We start from the raw sequence: 22760 nt of genomic DNA on the forward strand, positions 1-22760 counted from the left end.
TAAACATTGATATACATATCAAGGATTTTCTCCCTTTTAAATTTAAAATTTAGAATTATGATTGACTTTTAAAACTAGAAAACCTCAACATTTCGAAAATTCCCCCCTCTCAAAAGAAGTTTGCAATTATGATTGGATTGAAACAAAAACATCAATGTATCGAGGAATCGAAAACCCTTCCTAATGGTTGAGATAAAAAACATTTTTGACATTTTTTTTGTTCAAAAATTATCAACTTTGGTGGTATATAGCTCAAAGAGAATTGGAACCATTCTTGAGAAATTCAATTCTTAGTTTTCATGACTTCTTTTAATCAAGTTTTTACCATTTTTTGCAAAAACGAGTGAAAAAAATAATTAGGTTCACACCCATTTATAAACCACTATAGTAACCCTTCATGTTCAGTGATTTGTTTGGTCATTTGCAACTTAATAATTATCATGGTAATTTTGACGTATTTGGTACATGCTATAACTTATGCGAGTTAAAGAATGTTATTATGATAAAACTTATGATTGAGCTTTATATACAATAATAGGATTAATGTAAAATGGCAATAAATAATTTATCATGGGTTTTCAGCTTTGCAAACTCAGTCGTTGGTGTGGGAGTTCTGGCAATGCCTTTTTGTTTTGAAAAGGTATGTATATATGGATGAATATAATATTGGATGAATAGAAAATTTTATGTTTTCACTGAAAAGACAACAAAAAAACCTTCTATTCGAAATGATATTCCTTTTTAAAGTAACCCTCAAAACATGGCTGCTTTTTTCTGATAGAAATGATGAGATAATGTTGAATTGAATGAATTAGCAATTTAATGAACTTTTTTTTTTTTTTGGTATTTCATGGTGTGTCATTCAGTCAGTTAAAATAACGCCAATCACTGTCTAGAAATAATATGATTTTAATGGAAGCTCTATCTTTGGTGTCGAGCACTTTTTTTGTTGACTTGTTCACCAAACAAAATAATGATATGTATTTTATTTTATTTGACTGAACTGCAATTTTTCCTCATTATTTTTAATCTGGTCTGATACTTGCTTCAGGCATACTTTTTAACATGCCTTTCCATTATTTTTCAGTGTGGATTGGTGCTGGCTTCTCTCATGATACTATTTTATGGTTACCTGACCAAGAAGACTTGTGAATACCTATTGAGAGCTTCCAGTGCTTCAAGAAAGCCAACTTTAGAACAGATCGGTAAGAAATTTTGCTACTTCTAAAATATAGGTCACTTAAAAAATACACATACAAAGATTTGTTAGACTGAGGCAAGTTTGGTTCAAAGAAAAAGAGATGAATCTTGTCTTCTTCTTCACTAAGGTTTTAGTAGATTTTTTTATATTTATGTACATAATAATTGCTGGTTTTAGTATTTTCGACCTTTGTTGCATTCGTATCGTTGTCTACATTATGGAAATCTTAAAGATTTTAAAACTATATGAAACAAAAATAATTTTTATCGCTATTTTTTCTTTTATTCAGCTCAACACAGCTTTGGTGACCTTGGAAAGCTGATAGTTGAAGTTAGGTAAGCCCCCTTAATGAGAACTACTTTTTCTTCATAAAGATTTGAATTGTTTTAATGCATTTTCATGGCAATGAAAGTAAAATAAATAGAATCACCAAGCACTTTTCATTTCGAAAGATTCGAGCAAAACATCGAGAAATGAAGACAATTGCTACATGGTGTTTCATGCCGGTGCAATCTTCAGAAAATGAAGTGTATTGAATATTATTATGGACTAGTTTTTAGAAAAATATTATCCAAGAAATACACTACATGCTCTAAGATTGCGCCAGCCTAAAATATTGTGGAGCAAGTCTGTTATTCTCGTTGAATGACTCTTCAGAGTGAATCTCTGCGTCCACACGCGGAATCAAATACACAATTTTGCAGTGAAAAACCTTTTTTTTTTCAGTACAATAGCATTGCTGTGTGGAACGCTGATTGCATTTCAAGTTGTCATTGGAGACTTAGCACCATCAGTTGTTCATTCCTTCTTATCTTTTGAGGTAACTATACAACATCCTAAATATCACTTGATCATTGAATTTTTCCTTTGAAGTTACATACACAATCATCCATAATTTTATCAATCAAGCAATTTGTGTATTGTGCATGCCCTTAACGTACGTGTAACGTAACGTTAGGAATTTCTTCATAGTAGATCACTTATCAATCAAAAGATTTTGTTCAATTTGCTTGAGAGCAATCCCCCGAAAAGATCAAAACAGTTTTTCTGTGTTAGATAGTGAAAAAATCTGAACTTGAATTTTGGAAAAAAAGTCCCATTCTTTGACAGTTTTTTATCGAAGGTTAAGTCTTTTTAAAGGACACCTTTAACGTAGATCCTACTATTTGCTTACTCAGCATTTCTTGAACAAAAGAAAGGACAACTTTCTCCCCATTAGCACCGCACGAGCACAAGTTTTGAGGACTTCTTTTGTTCAGCCTAGAGACGCACCTCCTATCTTTACAATAAAAAAGAATATCTTAAATTCGTATTTGCTTTTGCTCTACAGAAAACATGGACGCTGAGGACGTTTTTGATGGCGCTGTCTTGCGGTGGCATTCTTCCCTTGGCGTTGATGAGAAACATCTCTAGTTTATCCAGCTTGAACATGCTCTCCATTTGTTTTTATGGACTTTTCATTGTCATTGTAAGTGTTTTTAATAAAATTGTAAACATTTCTCGAACCAAGTGTCTCGAAGTCGAAATGAAAAAATCTAAATCATGTGTCCAGTTCATTTTATCAAGTTTGTAATTAATACAAAATTGTAGCGATAGAAATTTCTTGATTGTTTTTTGTGACATACTGTTTGTTTCAAATTTTCGTAACAACTTCCATTATGGCCTTTTAAAACCAGATTAATTATGGTCTACTATTAAATGAAAAATACCCTTTTCATAAACTGCCATTTTTCGCGCCACCAACAATCGTAGAAGCTTTAAAAAATTTAAGACAGCTCTTTTGACAGGTATCTTCATGCTTATTCTCTAAAGACATTATGCCAAACCCCTTCGATTGTTTCGAATACCCTAAGTAGAATTTTGACAGCTGAGTTAAAGTCGCCTGCTATCTTTACTTTTACAGATCACTTTGATGGCGTTACCAACTTTTTTATCATTTCAATGGGTTCACAAAGCAAAGCTATGGGATCCATCTGCTATTTTCCAAATCCTACCCATTATTGCGATGGCCTTTACTTGCCAAACGTAAGTCTTTGTTTTCCATTCGACTGTTTCTCTCTCTCTCATTCGAAGCTTTTATAATTCAGGGGAAGAACCTAATTACCGGTGGGGATGAAAGTGTACCCCTAAATACCTCAAAATGGGGTGCAGTTGACAGTTAATTCTCGCTAATTCGAACTCAAACGGAGAATCTTATTTGTTCAAATAAGAGAGAGATTCGAATTTAAGAGGGTTCTCCCTGACGGTTAAGCTAAAGAGAGATTCGAATTGAGGAGATCTTTGAAGGAGTCTCTATGAACGGAAACTGAGAATAAGTTCGAATTAAAGAAATATTCGAATAATAGAAGCCCGAATATGCGAAGGTCGACTGTACACTAAAACCAGGCTTTTCATCTTTAGAGCAAAATAAGGAAATCTTATTTTGACAAGTTAAAATATTTTCAAAATTTAACAAATGGGGATGGAAAAAAAATCGGAAATTAACAACAAACGGGGCGAGAAGCGTTTACAGTCAGCTCGCTGTAATTCGAACCTCTATTATTTGAGTCTTTCTGTAGTTTAAACTTTCTTGAGTTAAATTACTCTCTGTGATTCGAATCTTTCTCTAATTCGACGAATACTTTTGGTGTCATGAAGATCGAATTATAATGTGTTTATTGAACAACCATTAAAAGAGTACTTAATACTCATCGTAGGTGAGTTTTGAAATATAACTTTATGAAGATCGAATTAGAGAGAATCCACTGTAGTGAGTACCTGAAAGTACATCATTTGTTCTCTGCACAAAGCTTTTCATCTTTCATCGCAGAGCAAAATAAGGAAATCTTCTTCACTAACAAATGGGTCGGGAGTTGGACACAAATTAATAAACGGGGCGGGGGTGGAGAAAAATTACAAATGGGTTTTGAGGCGTTTAGTAAGAACATTTTTTTGCTCTCTACACAGGCAAGTACTGGTGATGTATGCAGCGCTTCCTGATCCTAACATGCTGACAATGACAGGGATTATCAATCAAGCTGTTGATCTTGTCTCCATCATCTACGTGTCGGTAAGTAAGGCTATAATCACTGACATCTATGTATAGACCCCTGGACGATTGGGGATGTAGCTTAGTCTAAGGTTTATAGAGGTCAGTGGGATATTATTTCATTTGATAGCTGACGATTCGATAAAGATGAAACTTGAAGTACTATAATTCAAATTTTGTTTTTCTTCTACACTGTACAATTGGGGATAGCCACTAAATGTGTTAGGGTAAGTTACTCAGAACCTGAATCACGTTACAATCACTTACCTCTGTAGACCCCTGTGCTTTCTCAACCCTAAGCAAACAAAATCCTTGGTCGGAGATTTTTTTAAAGTGGTACCATGTGGGTCAAAACACTTTTTAAACTGAAAATTTCATTAAATTAGATATTTACCCACATTAAAAGGTATTACGTTTCTTGAAAACTTCGATCATTCAAAGATGGCGAATGTAGCTTAGTCTAGGGTTTATAGAGGTCAGTGGTTACAATTAGAGGTTGGAGCGATTGGAGCCACTAAATATGCTTTGGCTTCAATAATTCTTTCTGTAAACCAAATCGTGATCATTTTTAAGTCTCCTCATCTACAAAGTTTTGTCGGTTGACATAAAATCATAATCTCCAAGCTTAAGTCGGTCTAAAATCAGGGAAGTTTACCTTTTCCTTTTCCTTCTTTTTTGAATTTAAATTTTTGTTCACTTGTCATTTCCTACTCAACTTCGTGTTCCAAAAGACGCAAATAAAGGGGGTTTCGAAGTAACACGTTAGTTAAGTTAATGCTAGCGAGTGTTTAAGATTTGTTGTTGAGATTTTTTCTTGATGCGTCTTTAATACTCTCCCTCACTCACTCTGTTCCAAAGGTTGGCAGTTTTGGATATTTGGCGTTTTACCAATCACATATCCATGGAGATATTTTGGAAAATTTTGTACCAGGTGTTATCACGCAGTTCATCAAGCTAGGTGAGTGTTCAAACAATCATACTAGATTTTATAAAGTGTTGAACGATATATGAGATTCTGCGATTTCTTGACTTTCGCACTTTTATACACCAGTCAAGAGAAAAAGAGAATTTAACCTGACTCTGGCTAATTCTAACTTTTATTTTTCAAACCATTCTTTAATTCGAACCGACTGTGCCACTCGTGAAATACTTTCTTTAATTGGAATATTCCTGTAATTCGATCACGATTGGTCGACTTCAAATTAACGACAATTATCTGTATCTTGGATATTTTCAAATCTTTCAGTTTCACGTGTTAGATAAAACATTATTGAACAGGGCAGGACGTCCGACTTATTTTAAATTCTCGTTGAAAAAAAACCACTGGTTTACAAGGAAAGTATTTCGTCTATTCCTGATTTTTTAGGCTGAAATTTTCATCGATGATGGACTGGAACCTGCCAAACTTCTCCCATTCAAGCCATTTTTTACTACCCAAAGGCCAATTGCCCGCCGTAAGAAGAAACACACCCCCAGACTTGAGTACTCAGCACTCACCTGACTTTTCTGGATTTCTGATTGTTCAATATTTGTTGATTTTATTTTCAGGATTTTGGTGTTCAGTCATCATCAGTTTTCCGCTACTTTCTTTCCCCGTTCGCTCTGCTATCAACTCTCTCGTCTTCTCCAAAAAGAAACAGGTAACCCAGCAAGCTCTTTTCTTCCTTTTTCCCTAAGGGAGGGTTTTCGTCTTTTTTGTTGTTTTTTAATTTTATGACAAGGCAGATGTAAGAAACATCCATCGTCTTAAAGGTTGATGAAGTTTATGCTTTGTAATTGTTTTGTTGAAATTCTTCACTTTGTTGTAATGTGATCAAAACAACGTTACGCCAAACCTTTACTCTTAGGTTCCAAATGAACAGATGGGGTTGGAAAATTTTCGAGATTTTAATAAACGGGGGACCTAATGGCCAGGAGGGGTGGAAATTGTACTTCTGAAAACCCAAAAATAAGGTAGCTATAGGCTAAATTCAGGCTATTTAGAGCAAAATAAGGGGCCTTCTCTTTGACAGCAGGAAATGTTCTTAAAAATTGATAAACGGGGGGTCCTAATAAAACAAGGTCCGGGGGGTTGGAAAATTTTCGAAAAATTAACAAGCGGGGGGCGTTTATTTGAAACCTAAGAGTACACTAAAAAAACGAAACACTCTCTCCCTCATTATATCAACTTTACCTTTTGGAAGTTGGTATTTTCAAAGACATTGAAACATGTTTCAACTCCACACAGGGTGTTCTGGAAGACATGATTTCGTCAGCCTCAGATTACATCGCTCCACAGGTTTTCAACTTGATCACTTTCAGTGCGGTCGGAGTGACCCTCATTATCGGTATTCTCGTTCCGAAAAGTAAGTTTTCTTATATGTCTACAGTAGATATTTTCCTTGCCATTGATATTTTGACATTTTTTTGTTGGATATAAACTTTAAATATCCAACAGCCAGAAGTTATGTTTAAACGATCGAAAAGATCTCATGGTTAATTTCTTCGTATTCATTCATTCATTCATTCATTCATTCATTCATTCATTCATTCATTCATTGATCCATTCGTCAATGCGTTCGTTCGTTCGTTCGTTCGTTCATTCGTTCATTTGTTCGTTCGTTCATTTGTTCGTTCGTTCGTTCGTTCATCGTTCATCTCATTTGTTCATTCACTCGTTTATTCGTTTCAATTAATGTTTTCTTAGAGAAGGGATTTCATTTATTCGCTTATAAATTCTCCACTTCTTTTCATTCCAGTTGAGATGGTGTTATCAGTAACAGGAGCCTTAGTAGGTACATTCTTATGTTTGATCGTTCCCACGTGTTTGTTTTTGGCCAATGGAGCGAAGGATAGGGCCAAGAAAATCGCACAGGTTTGTAAAGATGATTATCCTGAAGTTTTTAGCCTCTTAATAGGATTAAAATATTTTTTTTATGATAAAGAAAGGAGTTGTACCTCTATGCTTACAAAGCAGAGATTCACGTGCAATATAGCCTGGGGTCCACTTAAAGCTTTTTTATAGACTTGATTTGGGAATTAAGTGGTCCGGTAGTATATGATAGTTCTCAATTTTTAGTTTTTGCTTACCGTCCGCCGAATTTTAGTTGTTTTTGGAAGGTAAAAAAGGATAAGGCAATGTTTTTATATCAAAATAACAGATCTGTTATTCATGCTTGTTTCAAAACAGCTTAATTATCCAAGTACCTTAAGTGGATAAATTTTCGCGTGTACTAATTTTAGCGAGACGAGAATTTAAAGATTTCGCGTGGATTAAATTTCGCGAATCAAGGGTCTTTAAAATTTTCGCGTGGATTAAATTTCGCGAAAATGGCCTTCTTTATTTAATTTTGCTACTATATAAATTGTAACTAGAAAAGAGATGTGTGTTTTTTAATCGAACAAAGGCAGACAGTGTCACTAAAAAGCCTTCAAAAAACTTAAAAGAAAATACTTTAAGAGGTTACTAGAGTTTACAATTGAAATGGAGAGTTGAACTTGTAATATGTTTTGATTGTAACATGTTATCTAGATTTCGCAAACTTTTATTTTCGCGATTGTAAAATTCCATTTAATTTCGCGTGGACTAATTTTTGCGAATCAAAGGCCTTCAAAAATTTCGCGTGGACTAATTTCGCGAAAAATGGCCAAATTTCGCGAAAACCGCGAAAATTTATCCGCGCGAAAATTTATCCACTTAATAGTCTTTCTTCTGAAATTTTGGTGTTTTTCATTCAAAATGGCAACCTCGTCAAATGCTCCCCTTGTCTACTTCACTGGACTCAGCATCATCAAAGATTATTAAAAAACAAAGTTCAGCCAGAATTAGACTCTATTATACGTAAAATATCGATTCTTTTATCTATCTTTACATGCGTTTCATCGTTCTTTCTTTTTAGTTCATTTTGGTGATCAGTGTTTTCAGCATGGTCTTTAGTACCATTTCTGTCCTCTCGTCCATCAATAACGTGCAACAAGAACCTGTTGTACAACAGCGGCAGCAACAACAGCAGCAGCAACAACAGCAACAGCAACAACAGCAGCAAAAGCAAGTTGAGCTCCAACAGATCCAGCGTGCGATCCCATCAACAGGGAAATTTGAAATCCATCAAGCTTCTTTACAACGAATAGCTAAACAGTCAACCACAACCACCTCGACTATAAACAAACGCATCACTGATAACGTCATAACTTCTGAAAATATGATTGAGAAAGGAAAAACAGTAAAAGACCATCAAAATGAAGTAGTTACGAAAGGACAAGGTCAAGAAAGCGAGGGTGTTATAAACATTAAATCGAGCATACCCCTTGGAAAGCCTTTAGCAGGAAAGAATAGAACGGTCGGTTCTTGAAATCGCGTTCATCCCTTGCCACAAAAGTAAAGGTTTGATTTTCTATTTATGATATTCACCACTTCACGAAATTATGCAACTTTTCTGTTTTTGTTCCACCCAATACGTCACTTTTTCTATTGTTTAAGTGACGTATTGGGTGGAACATTTTAAGCGTTTTCAAAAGACTCTCTAGTGGCGCATAATCATGAATACATCGTTTTGATAAAATTTTAGATATTTTTTCATATACATTTTGTTTCATGATGGAAAGCGCCAACGTGTGTTATTTTTTCTTGATGATAATTATTGAGGGTTACGACTGTTTGAGTAAAGAGAACACAGTTCGCGAATTTCAAGGGGAATTGGATTTTCATCCGAATAAGGGAGTATGTCGAACGTCGACCAACGTCATTTATGAGAGTTTTTTGTTGACAGTGGCTTTCAATATTGTAACTGTTTTTATGGGTGCCGAGAGGATAGGGGCACCCAACTCGATTACTAATTCGCTCCTTGCCTTTTTTTCCACTCAATCTAGTAATTTTCAAATTTTCAAAAATAGAGAAAATTACCCAAAAAGCACCGCGCTACCTTCACGCGTGGAGCCTAGATTGTGCCAAAACTGTCTTTACAGAATTTTAAGCAATAAAGTTTTGCCTGGCTAATTTTTAGGGTCTTCACTTCTCAACCAGTTAAGTGTTTTATACATGAAAAGACGGTCCAAGAACTTTCTATATATTGATTGAAGAAAGGAAATATACTTCAGTGCCGACTGGTCTTGCACTATTTTATCATTTTTAGTCGATATTTTAAATTGAATTTTTCGGTCTAAACCTTTCGGATTGTTTTGGAACTATCTCGGGGGTCCTTTATTTACTCTGGATTTGTTGCTTTTTTAATGAAAAATGTTTTCTTTCGAAAAATTATATTTTTCGAATCGGGTCTTTTGATTATGTGTGGTGGTATCTGGTAGAATTTTTTTAGGTACAAAATATAGTATTTATCTTATCGAATTTTTTTACGTATTTATAAATAGCTCAAAAAAATAGAGATTTAACAGAGTGCAATTTCTTTTAAGTTTTGTTTTTTATGAGTCATCTAAGTAAGACTTTAAAGGTTTTGTTTTTAAATGAGAGTGATATCGTTTGCTTACTCATCAATTTTAATTCACATACTTTTTGGACCTACCTCCGGGTACCCCGGTGCAGTAGCGGCCTGGCTTAATTTTCTTGGTGGTGCAAACTATGAAATTGGCGCCCCTGGTATTTTTGTCCTTATTTGCGCCCTATACCATTAAGTGAAACTATTAAACTGTAAGAGCAGTGACTGGTTGAAAGTAACGCCCGGAATCTCTGAGTTAACAAACTTTTATTTATACGAAGGTGGTGTCAGTGATAATTTGATATCTATTTCCTTGTTATTTCCTGGTCTTACTTTACTCTCCATTAAAGATCAATGGCTGAAAGAGGCCCCAAACATTCGAAAGTTGGCAAGAATAAGGGTTCTTTGTAATTCTGGCGCCGCAGGCAAAAAAATTTGGTGTAAGAAAGGTCAAACAGCTTATAAGATATTCTAAAAAGGAGAAAGTTAGTCCGCATAAGACCACAAAAACCACAGCGCGCAGTTTCGATCAATCTCTCATTGTGGGGGTGAGCATCCTCTTTAACCCCTGGTGGATACACAACACTTCTCTTGCTTTGACCTTTCGCAATTCAATGATGATAGTAGTTTTGGAAAATTTGGAAAATAAAACGAAGCGCCGCAGGCGAAAAAAAAATTACATTGCACTTATAGAAGGCGCTAAAAACGTGTCAAAGGGCGCAAAATCGCCCTACCAAACATCAAAAAGAATTTTGGCGCCCCCTTGAAAAGCTTTTTTGGCGCCCCTCTCAGGTCTTCTGGGTGGTGCACTGTACACCCTACACCCCCTGCCAGGCCGCCACTGCCCCGGTGGAGGTTCTATAAATTAACCCTCGTCCGTCCGTCCGTCCGTTTGTTCGTCTGTCTGTTATCAGCTTTTCTCAGGATTGGCTCATTAGTTTTTTCTGATTTTTTGCACAATGATGCAAAATGGCAATGCCCAGAACGTGACGGAGCCCGATTTTTGAGAAAAAATTTATTTGGGCAAATTTGGGCCAAAAACTACCTATAAATAGGGTTTTTTGGACTTTGTGCAAAATCCTGTCATTACTTTTTTCTGATTTTTTGTACAAAGATGGAGGGCAAGATTCTCTAAAGAATGGCTGAAGTGGTTTTTCCCGGAAAATTCTTATTCGCCTTGAAAAACAGATTTTCGCATTTTGGGGGAAATTCCCTTTAACCAAATAAGAAAATATAGCTTTTCTCAATGTTGACTTATTATTTTTTTCAGATTTTTTGCACAATGATGCAAAATGGCAATGCCTAAAATGTGTCGGAGCCCGATTTTCGAAAAAATATATATTTGGGCAAATTTTGGCCAAAAACTGCCTAAAAATAGGATTTTTTGGACTTTGTGCAAAATCCTGTCATTACTTTTTTCTGATTTTTTGTACAAAGATGGAGGGCAAGATTCTCTAAAGAATGGCTGAAGTGGTTTTTCCTGGAAAATTCTTATTCGCCTTAAAAGACGGATTTTCGTATTTTGGGGAAATTCCCTTTAACCAAATAAGAAAATATAGCTTTTCTCCATGTTGACTCATAATTTTTTTCTGATTTTTTGCACAATGATGCAAAATGGCAATGCCCAAAATGTGACGGAGCCAGATTTTCAAGGAAAATTTTTTTGGGCAAATTTGGGCCAAAAACAGCTTAAAAGGTTTTTTGGGCCTCTTTTAGGTTTAAGTGATTTTCGTATTTGGGGAAATTCCTTTTTACCATTTTACATTATTCAACACACAAGCTTTATTTTTCCATTCTGAATTTTTGTACGATTATTGTCACTTTTTTCTTATTTTCATCTGATGTTAATCATTAGGTAGGTCAATTCAGCATGTTGCTTGTTCACATTGGATTGACACGGATGTGGAGCAAGATTGGTCAGAAAGAGGAAAAGAAAAACATTTTTTTGCTTATATCAGCATAATATAACAATAGCAAGACACTGTCCTGGTATGAAATATGTGTCTGATATGAAACACTTATGTAAAAAGAAAACCTTTAACCCAATAAAGGGATAATCAGATAAAAAGTAAAACTTAACTCGAAGACTCCTTCTATGGACCTTGGAAAGACCACCAAATATTCTTCGAATTTCAGATTTTCGTACTTCACACGTACCTCACGTTGAAATTCTTTTTTCTTTTTAACAAAAACTAAAAATCACGAACCTAATTATCTTGAATTTGAAAAGCAAGTAGCCAATAAAATTTGGAGGTTCCAGCGCACGGAATCTATTTTCGTGCTCCGAATATTACCAGGACTATGGAAGGGATCTTTTGGATGAATTTCATTTTTTATCTGGTTACTCTCGGGTACCTAATAGCCGGGGGGATTGGAATAAACGGGGGGGGGGGGTTGGAAAAACTCTCAAAAGTTAATAAGCGGGGTGGTTGGAATAAAAATGTCCTGGGTGGAAAATTTTTGAAAAGGAGGCTAATACAGCAGAATTAGGACAAAAGAGGGGAACTTTCAAAAACTTTTTCCCAAAAATTAATAAGCGGGGGGGGGGGTTGGAATAAGAATGTCCTGGGTGGAAAATTTTCGAAAAATTAATTAGTGGGGGGGCGGTATTAGGTACCCGAGAGTATCGCTTTTAAGTGCCATCAAAAGTGATAACTCGGTTCCGGACCGAGAAAGTTGAGCGATCCCATATGATGCCAGTGGTATTTAAAATGTTAAATTTTTCATTTTGTTTCAACAAAAGCTCGTCACTTCAAATACCACCCCGTCAATGTATTATTATTAACATCTCTTTTATCACCAAGAAAATCAATGGTATATAAATAACTAAAACTAAGTATAAAGCTCTTTCCTTTTATGTACATTTAAAAAAGTTTTTTCTGTTTTCGGAACAAAATATATAGTATGTTTACTGAAAATAAAGACTGTAAGGCCGCCCAAACGGTAAGGAGATAAAGAGAGTAAGATAACAGTCTAGCATGGGAATCATCAAAGTGTCAAAATAAGAGGCCGGCTGAGATCATCAGCGAGGGAATCGCCAAGCAACTCGAAAAAAAAAAAATTATGTTATGAAGAATAAACCATTAGTAGATTAAAAATTTGTCAGGATTTGGTGCTCAAATATGACACACTTTAACCGTCCATAAATCGTATCGTTCTATTTCGAGATTTCTTTTAGATTTACATCGAACTCTCACTATTTCGAACTTCCGGGTATTCGAATCTTTCTGTAATTCGAACTAATTCTCAGGTCCTGCAGGGGATTATCAAACCCTGCGCATTTTATGAATCAATTTGATGAATTTGTTTTTTCAGGAAGTTTGTGACTTCAGAATCAATTATTTTATCCAAATACACGCTTTTTTATTAGAATAGTGTACTTTGGATGAGGGTGAGCAGAATCAATTATTTTATCCAAATAATGTTTTTCTTTCAACACGGATAATATATTATATGAAATCTATATCTATATACACGTTTTCCCCTATTTATATTTTTAAGTTACAATTACTTTTTCTGCCCGGATTAAACGGTGATCAACCCCTGGAAACACCCACTTCTCACATACCCGGTGGGATTTTTTCAGCCAGTGGGGATAAAAATAACAAAAAAAAGCTCGATGGGGACTGATATTCCCATATTTTTTATGGCTGGGGATTTCAATTTTTTTGTTTTCAAGTCAGAAATTGGACAAAAATTTTCTACCGGGGACGATATTTTGGCCAAATTCTTCCAGTGGGAAGGGGTCCCAGTGGGTCTGTGAGAAGGGGGTGTCTGGATTTTAAAAATTTTCGAACACCTCGACAAGCATCAAAATGAAAATTTCACAATATTTTTCTCGACAACCTTGGACAGTTTTTGTTCTAGAAAAGTTTGATCTACGGAGCACAGTCTGTCTTACCAACAGATAGCCATCTAGGGTCAAAACCTCTTCGAAACTCACGACAATACCTTACAATATCATCATTTCAAATCGCTGCTACTGTACGTCCTTTTGGTATTACCTTACTTCGAACAAACGACACATTTCAATAGTTCGGCATGATTCAAAGGTGGGCATGGGAAAGTCGTACAATCTACCACAATGTGGGATAAATATTTGGAAACGATTTTTCGGATCCCCGCATCAGAGCTAGGTGAGATACCTAACGCTTGATCATTAACACAGATGATATTAGCAGCCTGTGTTCCATGATGATAGTTCATTAAATAGCCTTGATACTGCACTTCATATTCTGGCGGGCAGCTAGTTTGGGCGGGGATCATAATTTGTTCGCTTTGTTCTTCAACGTCACACACAGCGCACGGGATGTATTTTCGCGTTCCGATCATGCCGGCGTATTTCGGGATATATTTCGGTTCTTCGTTATACTCGTTATCATTTGTCGTTTGTTGTCGGCTAGGGCTCGGGTTTCCAGTATTGGTTTGACCTTGCCCTCGTGAAGGCGACGAGCTTTGTTGTTTTGCAGTCGGTGAGGTCTCCTTTCTCGTTGGGGTGTCTTTTGATGCTGTTGTTGTTTCTCGTGTACTTGTTGTCGTTGTTTTTCGATGCGATTCGGTCGGAGCTGCTGTTTCTCTACGAGTTCTCGTCGTTTGTGATCTCGTAGGAGAATGAACGCTTATTTTTGAACCTATTGCTTTTGAAGTTGAAAGTGATTGACCTGTCGTTTTCTCACCTCCAAGAATATCTTGATTGCTTACCGAACTTTTCGTCTGTGATTCAGTAGGTCCTTCAATTTCCTTTGTTGTGATGCTTTCGTTATTCGTTTCATTTGTAGTCGTTTCTCGTTTTCCGTCGTCAACAAACGACCCTTCTGTCGTTCGATTTGTCTTTTCGAATTTGAGAATCGGCTCAGATTGTTCGGTCGTTTTATTCACCGACTCCCATTTTTTGGTCGGCTTATCAACTCTCGGTTTCAAGAAATACGAATACGCTTCGTTATTTAAGTCGGCGAAGATTTGTCGTTTTGTGATTCGTCGTTTTGAATTGACGGGAACACAGACGACATTTGAACCGGTATACTCGCCATTTGGTTGTCGGTATTTGCTCATCCCGATATGTCCTATAAACAAAAATAACACAAACTTTTTAAGATGCTTTAACCAAGAGCTGGAGAAAATTATCCATTTGTGCTTATGTGTATAGCCTGTAACAAAGTCTTCTCTCGTTGAAAAGTATCACACGGCAAGATTTTACAAAATCCCTAATGGGGGATGGTACAGGCTATTATCGTTTTCTTTTAGCATTTGATATTATCTCATTCGAATGTTCGATTTGTCTACCTTATCGGCCGAAACTTAGTCGGCCCTAAGTGACTAAATTTTGGCTTGGTGACGAAAATTAGGGCCGACTAAAAATTTGGGCCGACTAAAAATTTAGAAATGACCAAAACTTAATTATTAGTCGGCCCTTAGTGACTAAATTTTGATGAGGTGACTAAAATTAGGACCGACTAAAAATTTGGGCCGATAAGGTATCTCCTTACCTGAGTACAGCAATTTATTCGCTACTGGACAATTTGAAGATCCCCATTTGGTATACGTAACATGAGGCTGGATTTGCTCTCTCTCCTCATCGCGGATAGTTTCGGCCGCGCGTGGAAAGTTGAAATAGCAGGGTCCGCACTCCCCCGGTTCTCCTTTGGAGCCACGTACACCTTGACGTCCGTTCTGTCCGGTCGGCCCCATGGGTCCTGGAAGACCATTGTTACCATCTCTCCCTGAAATCAATGAGAAATATGATTCAACAATACTTGTTGTATTTCTTAATTTACTCTTTTCTCTTTGTGATTTTTATGATCGCGAACACTTGCAGGGCTATTTGTTAACAAGAAAGTTAATTCTTCTCATGGTTCCTCTAGTCTTAAAAAACCGAAAAGAAGAGGCAAATCATATTGACATACATTCATTCCTATCAAATTTGGTCAGTATCTGAACTAATTACCTCTCCAACGAGAGGCTCATTGAAGTCCTTACCGTTTCTTCCGGAGCTTCCTTTTTCACCTTTCTGTCCTTTATATCCGGGTAGGCCAGGAATACCGTTAATTCCGTTCAAACCATCTTTACCAGGCGGTCCGAGTGGTCCTTGTTTTCCTTCTGGCCCTTGTGAGCCGATTTCACCTATTTGATAAAAAATTTGAGTGTGAGTTGAGACTAATTTGGGTCTGCGCAGCTACGCATGGTCTTTGACGCCATCACCACAACTCCTCTCCCCCTGCCTCCAAAACGTCATAGAGGAACTGTCAATATATAATACCTATGGCTACCTTGGGCATTAAGGGATAGGTCCTGTCCTGTGTCCCCTTGAAAATATCGCCTCTAAAGCTGTAATTATGAATTATAATAATTCGAACTAAAACATTAGTCCCCTCAGTTTGACTATTGGTATGAAATACTTTTCTTAATTCGAATGTTTCTCTAATTCGAAGAAAATTATGGGCCCCTTCATGATCGAATTAGAGAGAGTCAACTAAGCATCTTCAATCTAACGTCAGTTTATTAAAAGGACGAACTTTTCAACTTAATTCAGAAAACAACGAATGAATAAAAATGCATACCTCTTGTCCCATGATATCCATCTCGTCCGTTGTTTCCAGGTAATCCTGGTGGTCCGGGCTTGCCAGGTAATCCGGGATTTCCCGGTGGCCCTGTGACGTCCGTTTTGTCATTATACCTCAATAATGCTCGTAATCTAAAAAATTACAAGGAATTTTCAAATTTTGTCATCCGCGCAAAACGAGTTTTATATGTTTATACGCAGCTAATATGTTCCCTCTTTTTATCTTAATTTAGCCGAATTCCGACGTTTTCGGGTTTCGGGTCTTAGAAAAACATCTTAATTACGCATCGCAGCCTGTCATTTTAGAATTGAATGCGATGTCAATGAGACAGGGGTTATTTTTCATGTTTTCACTTTAGTTCTTGGCTGTTTTTGATCGTTTTGCGAGCATTTGCTTTGTAACTCGTCCTTCCTTTATCGCTTTAAAGGATCTAACGAACTATAAGGGTACTACCCTTGCCGACCGACGGGGGTGCTCCGCTGAGGTTCGAAAAATGGACCCTTCGTGGGACTCGTTTTTTCAAAAATTTTACCGAAATTTGCGAAACGAAAAAAGTGACCCTGAATAAGACTGAAATTCCAAAATTTTCTCAAACTTTCTACTTTTTCCCCAAATTTTCCAAAATAGGTACCCTACGAGGAACTGATTTTTCTATTTTGGTATTTTTGCGACCCTAGCTAATTAGGACTCGTGGATGTTAAAAAAGGTACCCTGACCAGCGGCGCATCCCCGTAAACCATTCAATTTTGCCTTAGTACTCCCCTCAAGATTATAAAATCAAAAAGACGGGGGTTTCGTCATCATCTTAATTGATTAAATATAAGCAATTCGATCTCATCTACTCAATGACAACCTAAACCACTATCGACCCTTATTCGTCGTCATAAAGATTATATTTCTAATATAATAGCCCTGAAAACTGAAATGTCTGATGCACAGCTTAAGTTGTGGTTTTTCCTGTTCGATGAATGGAGAGTTTTGATATCACTTTCTGCGTTTTGAACATCTATGATTCAGTCTGTTATTTTTTTTTTTTTTAAAGACAAACTAACTATCATATCAATGAGTTGCTTTCGGAGGCTTAAACACCGTCCGAAACGTTTGTACACTGTGTTGACAAGTTCGCTCTAAATCATTTTTCTACGTCAAGAAATGAAATGTTCGTATTACAATAAAGGGAACCGTTGTCTTGAGAGGTGTAGTCCACAGATGTTTGTGCATTGGTGATGAAAAGCTCTTCAAATAAACAATTTCATCAAGAACTTTTTATAAGAGTTTTGGAATAGACGATATCGGCTTTCGATAAATGCAATGCATTCTGGTTTCTCGGGACTCTCAAAGGAATTATAATCTATTATAATTGATCTATTATAATTCCTTTGAGAGTCCCGAGAAACCAGAATGCATTGCATTTATCGAAAGCCGATATCGTCTATTGCACTTAAATGTATTGAGTGGGGCTGTTTGAATACACTCAAATGGATGAAAGGACCTCTTCAGGGCTTAGCCGTTACATCGCTCTATGGTTTATTTTGTAAAATCATTTTCTTTGTTTAAATCCTCTCTTCAAAGTTGACCCACTTGAAATGAGAAATGAAAAGGGCCCTTCAAAAAATAGTTGTTCTCAGATCACTTCCAAAGGAAACTATGCTATATGCTAAGAGGAACCACTATCTAAGAAAAAAGCCCAAAGCGGAAGAAAATTCGCAAACGGGTTTTTTTGCCGAAAAGAGTTCACTGTCGGTAGAGTTGCCAGTCTTCTTCGAAACTCTCCCGCTGATTTTTCCCGTATACCGCCATGACGCCATACCGCCATATTTTCCCTCTTTTACTATCACTGTAACAGACGATAACATCGTCTACTTCCAAAGGAAAGTCTGACTTTCTAGAAAATTTTACTTTCAGAGGTCACAGAAAGGAGTTGGTTGTCAATTCGAACAATCTCTCTTGACTGGGTTTCTAATGAGTTGTTTGACTTCAGAAAAACCACCCCTAGAAACCTCTTCAAAAATCTAACAGTAACACTTATGGATGAAACTCACCACTATACAGTGTCAATTTGCTAAACAAATAGAGTTTTTTATCTTGGAATAATGCCGGGATTTTGGTATCTTTATCTGCTCTTGTATTGCTGTTCTTTTTGGGGAATTCTTATAATCTGAAGCACGGTGTTCTTAATTTGTTCTTAAGTTTTTAGACAAAAATTGAGTCTTTACTCTTATGAAATTGCTCTGACAAAAAGAGCGTGTATGTGAGTTTGGGCATCCTGGCTAGGTGATCCTTTTATCCATCAGAAAGATATTCTTTCTCTACGCTATAGTTTTGACAAGTTTCGTGTTATTTGTCCAGCCTTCTTAACGTGGTGGCATAAAACACCCTGCCGATTCTTAAATCACTCTTCAAAAATCCTCACAGGGGAGGAGCACTTTACGAAGAGTTTGCTTCTCAAACTAAAGTACGAGAGCACTCCTCCTTAGACGTCTTTCTTAAAAGATTAAGCGAACTCTTTAGTTGGTCTTGATGGAATTTGACATAGTTAACCTTTTTGTTGAACTATCAAAATAAAATCTTGATTACCTCTTAGCATGGTTTCTAAACCATCTACGCTTTCCTCCACGAAATCAAAACCAGTTGCATATTCAAGATTTTTCGTGTTTTGTAAAAGAAATGCAGAACTTCTACGCTATTAGCTCCGTAAAAGTAGAGATCATTTTTTCCCTCTTTTGACATGTGATTTCTCTAAACTTTTGGTCTAGGCTTTCTAATACTAGAACATTTACATTGGTGTAATAGTCTGCCCTAATTTTAGTCACCTCGTAAAAATTTAGTCACTAAGGGCCGACTAATAATTAAGACAGACTATAAATTTGGGGCATTTCTAAATTTTCAAGCAGATGGAAATAGGAGAACGCTTAAAATACTGGAAATTAAGGAAAGCTTAACTATTAACTTTTAATTTGGTCCGAATTTTTAGTCAGTCCCAATTTTAGTCGGCCCAAATTTTTAGTCGGTCCTAATTTTAGTCACCAAGTCAAAATTTAGTCACTTAGGGCCCACTAAGTTTTGGCCGATAACGTATTTCTCTTTCTGCTTTTCAATCCCTTAATCAGGTGTTCAGTTACAGCATCATATCTGCAAAGTACAAACAAAGCTTCCGGAACTACACACCAAAACCGTGTATCATATTTCTCCACTAACATAAAAATCTTGAGTGGCATAAAAATAAATAAATTATTTTTGTTTATTTTCTTACAGTCTAACAATAATGAAGGATTCCTAAAAGATTCTTTATTACAGAGACGAGGGCGACCTCAAAATACTTATAGTATTCCCCCTTGTATCTGATAGGAATATCAACCTAACTGCATCAAGACAGGGTTGAACCTTCTAGTGATTATTTCTCAGTAAACACAAAACATTTTCAACAAGTTCGTCCACTCCCCCTCCCCCCCCCACCTAGATGCTCGATTTAAGAATTTACGGGGCCCTCCCAGTGAAATGTGTGAATGCGTGAATGGGCTTTTTTGCTTGCGTGAATGCGTGAAAATTTCAAGAAAGCGTGAATGCGTGAATCAGAAAACTTTGCGTGAACAAAAATTGCGTGAATTTGGAGAAAAGAACTTGCATGATTGCGTGAATTGAAGGTCTGTTATGGGGGGCATTTTATTCATCTTCAACAAATAACAGGAGGGAATGGCTACAGTTACCAAGGAGTGTATGGTATGTTTGTGCAAGATTATCATGGATTTAGTGCTGTGAAAAAGGATTTGCAAAAGAAAATCTCCTAGGTCATACTTTGGTTGGTTGTATCAATTGAGTAAAATCCGTAAATACATTTTTAAAGATTGTAACAGGTCTTTTATCGTCAAAGCTAAAACCCTTTCATCCATGCAAACTCATAAAGGACTCGAAATTCATTCACCTTTTTATCCCACTTGACTTTTAGTTATTTATCTTTCACCAAAGTGTGAAAAGAGACCCTCTAACATCCAAAAACGGAAAAAGGAACTGTTTTCACACGAAACTTTAAAAATCATTATATTTTACAATTGACCTACCGGGTGTCCCAGAAAAAAGTCCGACTCTTTGAAGTGAAATTTCACCAGCTCTATGAACTGTTAAATAGTCAATCCTTTCGCAACGGAAAGGAAAAGGATAAACTTAAATTTTGAAGGGTAATTTTTTTTTCTAAATTCGGTCAACTAGATCAAAGGTTATGGTCTAAATGCTAAAACATTACTTTTCAAAAAAGTCGAAAAAAGGCGAAAAATTAGGATAGTTTTTGGTCCCTTTAAGATCGAATTAGAGAAAGCCAACTGACAAATCGTGTATTGCAATTGCAATAGTGATAAACTAATAGCCAAAAAACTTCCAACGGGACTTTTCAATGGATCGGGTACAGGAATGGGACTGTGACGAACAAAGATCACAGTTTAGAACCATTTCAGACCTGGAAATCTGTGGCCCCCAGGCATGTGTTTCCTAAGAAGCTTTTCATTTTGTATTGCTATATGAACATTTTTTACAAGCAATATTTTGATCGCAAAAGTTTATTCTGTCGTTTAGAAGTACAACATTGTACTGACGTATTGATGTAAAACTAAACATCGTCCACCCATCTTAAAAGCCACATCAACTTTCCTATTAAACATCAAATATAGATATATTTGTAAAAACAACTTTGAGTGAAAGAAGTTAGGACCTTCCTCTTATGTCAAGACTGGATTATGATCCATGTTCTAACTTCCCGTCCCCAAGTTTTTCTTCATCCTTCCCATAGTGATGTTAGCGGGAAAAAAAATTATTTCAATAACAAACCTTTTTTTACTAAGCACGTAAGATTTCTTTGACCTCGTAAAGCCCTATGGTACATATTAGTAACTGCTTCTACTCTTCTTTATTGAAATCTATTCTGATGCAGAGCCAACGAACCTGTGTGGTGATGCACCCTATTCCCTTACCCAGTACCATACCAGTGTCCAAAAAAAAATTGGAGCCTAAGTTATTTTGATTCCCCTACTCCTTAGCTTTCCAAAAATGTGTAACAAATGCTTTGACCAAAACAATCGAGCGACCTAAAAAAAAACGAACAAATCCCACCCCCCTACTAGTTAATATCACTTCAAGTTTTGTTTCTTTCTTAAACATTACAGCAATACAACGCTCAATCCTAATCGTAGGACGAAGAGTTGAAATATCAATCATAATAAAGGCAACCATACTATCGCGCAAGGGAAACAGATTTCTTTAACTCTTAATCCAAACTTTGAAAAAAATGTTGGGAATTAATAGCCATACCTGTCGTTCAAGGAGAACATTTCTCTTCGAAAACTATGGATAGTTCTCTGCAGCTCGTTCTCCTGTGGTGAGTTTTCATTTCGTCCTTTTGGAATCGCTTGCGGTGCATTATTGATATTTCTTCTTTCCCGAAGTGTCCGATGGTTGTCCGGATGTGTCCGGTAAGTGTCCGAATTCAAATTTTCCGCAGTCTGTCGAACTTTGAGTGTAATATTCTGCATGGATTTGGTCATCAATAACATTAAATTATAAACATCTTTATTTTGTTTTTCAAGATCGAAAACCCTTTCCTCTAACTTCAATTGATCGTCTTGTAACGTTTTCATCATTTCCACGCAGTAATATAAACCAGTGCTGAAAGTGGTTAACACGAACACTGCAAATACACAATATAGAATAGTTCGTCTTGTGCTTGTTGGTTTATCATCATTCGAATTATCTTCTTTCCCATGCGACATAATGACAACCTTTCATACACACGTCAAAAATATGAATGAGAATTTGATCCCTTTTTACTTTATACGAAATAAGGATACACTTAAAACCAAGTGGTCAAAATACCTTCTGCTTTGAAACAGTGATAAGTTATAGTCACTAGATTTCAACTTTTCTCAGCAACCACTTTTAAAATAAATCCTCTATCAACAAGCAGAGCCAACGACTACAAGACAACCCGAAGGGTTTTATAAAAATAGAATCATCTCTTCAATCTTTATATTATATCTCATGATATAACGAATTGTTGAAAAACAACACACAGTATCTATATATATTGAAAACTTTTTTTTGAGTGTTTAGTTTGCTGACGATAATCTTAATCAGTCACACTTCTTTTCTCATCTGCGAAACGTTGTTGTGGTGGAGTTCTAGGGGAGTTCTAGTTACTAAGATGATAACGGAAACTGGACTATTTTTGTTAGGGGGTTTCGTTTTTTTGTGGTTTCACTTTTTGTTTTGATTTTTTCTGATCACGTGATCTTTTTGTTTACCTTTTAGCTTTCTTTCAGATATACATCTCTCACCGAGTTTAAGCGATCATTACTTTTGACTGTACAGATTGAACAATTATATATCATATTCACTTTTAGTCAAGAAACGTCTATTCTAAAAACTTTTTCCCCACCCCCAAAAATTCAAGCCTTGATTTAAGTTAACTTGCACTCCCGGGGGGGGGGAGTTGGTTTACCAACTGTGACAGTATTTGTGGCGAAAAGATTGGCTTTTAAAATCGCACTCTTACAGTGCAGCAAAAGATCGTTGAA

The 22760-nt window shown here is 36.3% G+C and overlaps 2 protein-coding genes across 3 annotated transcripts; one reads left to right on the forward strand and one right to left on the reverse strand.

Annotated features, from left to right (window-relative positions):
* Nucleotides 1-531: 531 nt before the first annotated feature.
* On the forward strand, nt 532-8655 carry LOC136800351 (solute carrier family 38 member 10-like). Of its 2 annotated transcripts, none has more exons than XM_067056985.1 (12): nt 532-640; nt 1088-1205; nt 1491-1536; nt 1928-2021; nt 2532-2669; nt 3105-3226; nt 4148-4250; nt 5088-5187; nt 5778-5869; nt 6457-6574; nt 6968-7083; nt 8108-8655. In XM_067056985.1, the coding sequence occupies exons 1-12, from the start codon at nt 551-553 to the stop codon at nt 8558-8560; spliced, it is 1590 nt and encodes a 529-aa protein (XP_066913086.1). In that variant the 5' UTR covers nt 532-550; the 3' UTR covers nt 8561-8655. The 2 variants fall into 2 exon arrangements, with proteins under 2 accessions (XP_066913086.1, XP_066913087.1); XM_067056986.1 differs by having other exon boundaries at nt 6968-7003; nt 8108-8234.
* Nucleotides 8656-13045: 4390 nt separating this feature from the next.
* LOC136800352 (uncharacterized) lies at nt 13046-22359 on the reverse strand. The gene is made up of 5 exons (XM_067056987.1): nt 21499-22359; nt 16198-16331; nt 15617-15760; nt 15127-15360; nt 13046-14703 (listed from the first exon to the last, which is right to left on the reverse strand). Exons 1-5 carry the CDS (start codon nt 21954-21956, stop codon nt 13646-13648), a joined length of 2028 nt encoding a protein of 675 aa, XP_066913088.1. The 5' UTR covers nt 21957-22359; the 3' UTR covers nt 13046-13645.
* Between the last annotated feature and the right edge of the window lie 401 nt (nt 22360-22760).

This window comes from Clytia hemisphaerica, unplaced genomic scaffold (genome assembly GCF_902728285.1).
Source record: "Clytia hemisphaerica strain Z4C2 unplaced genomic scaffold, Clytia hemisphaerica genome assembly, whole genome shotgun sequence".
Classification (NCBI taxonomy): domain Eukaryota; kingdom Metazoa; phylum Cnidaria; class Hydrozoa; order Leptothecata; family Clytiidae; genus Clytia; species Clytia hemisphaerica.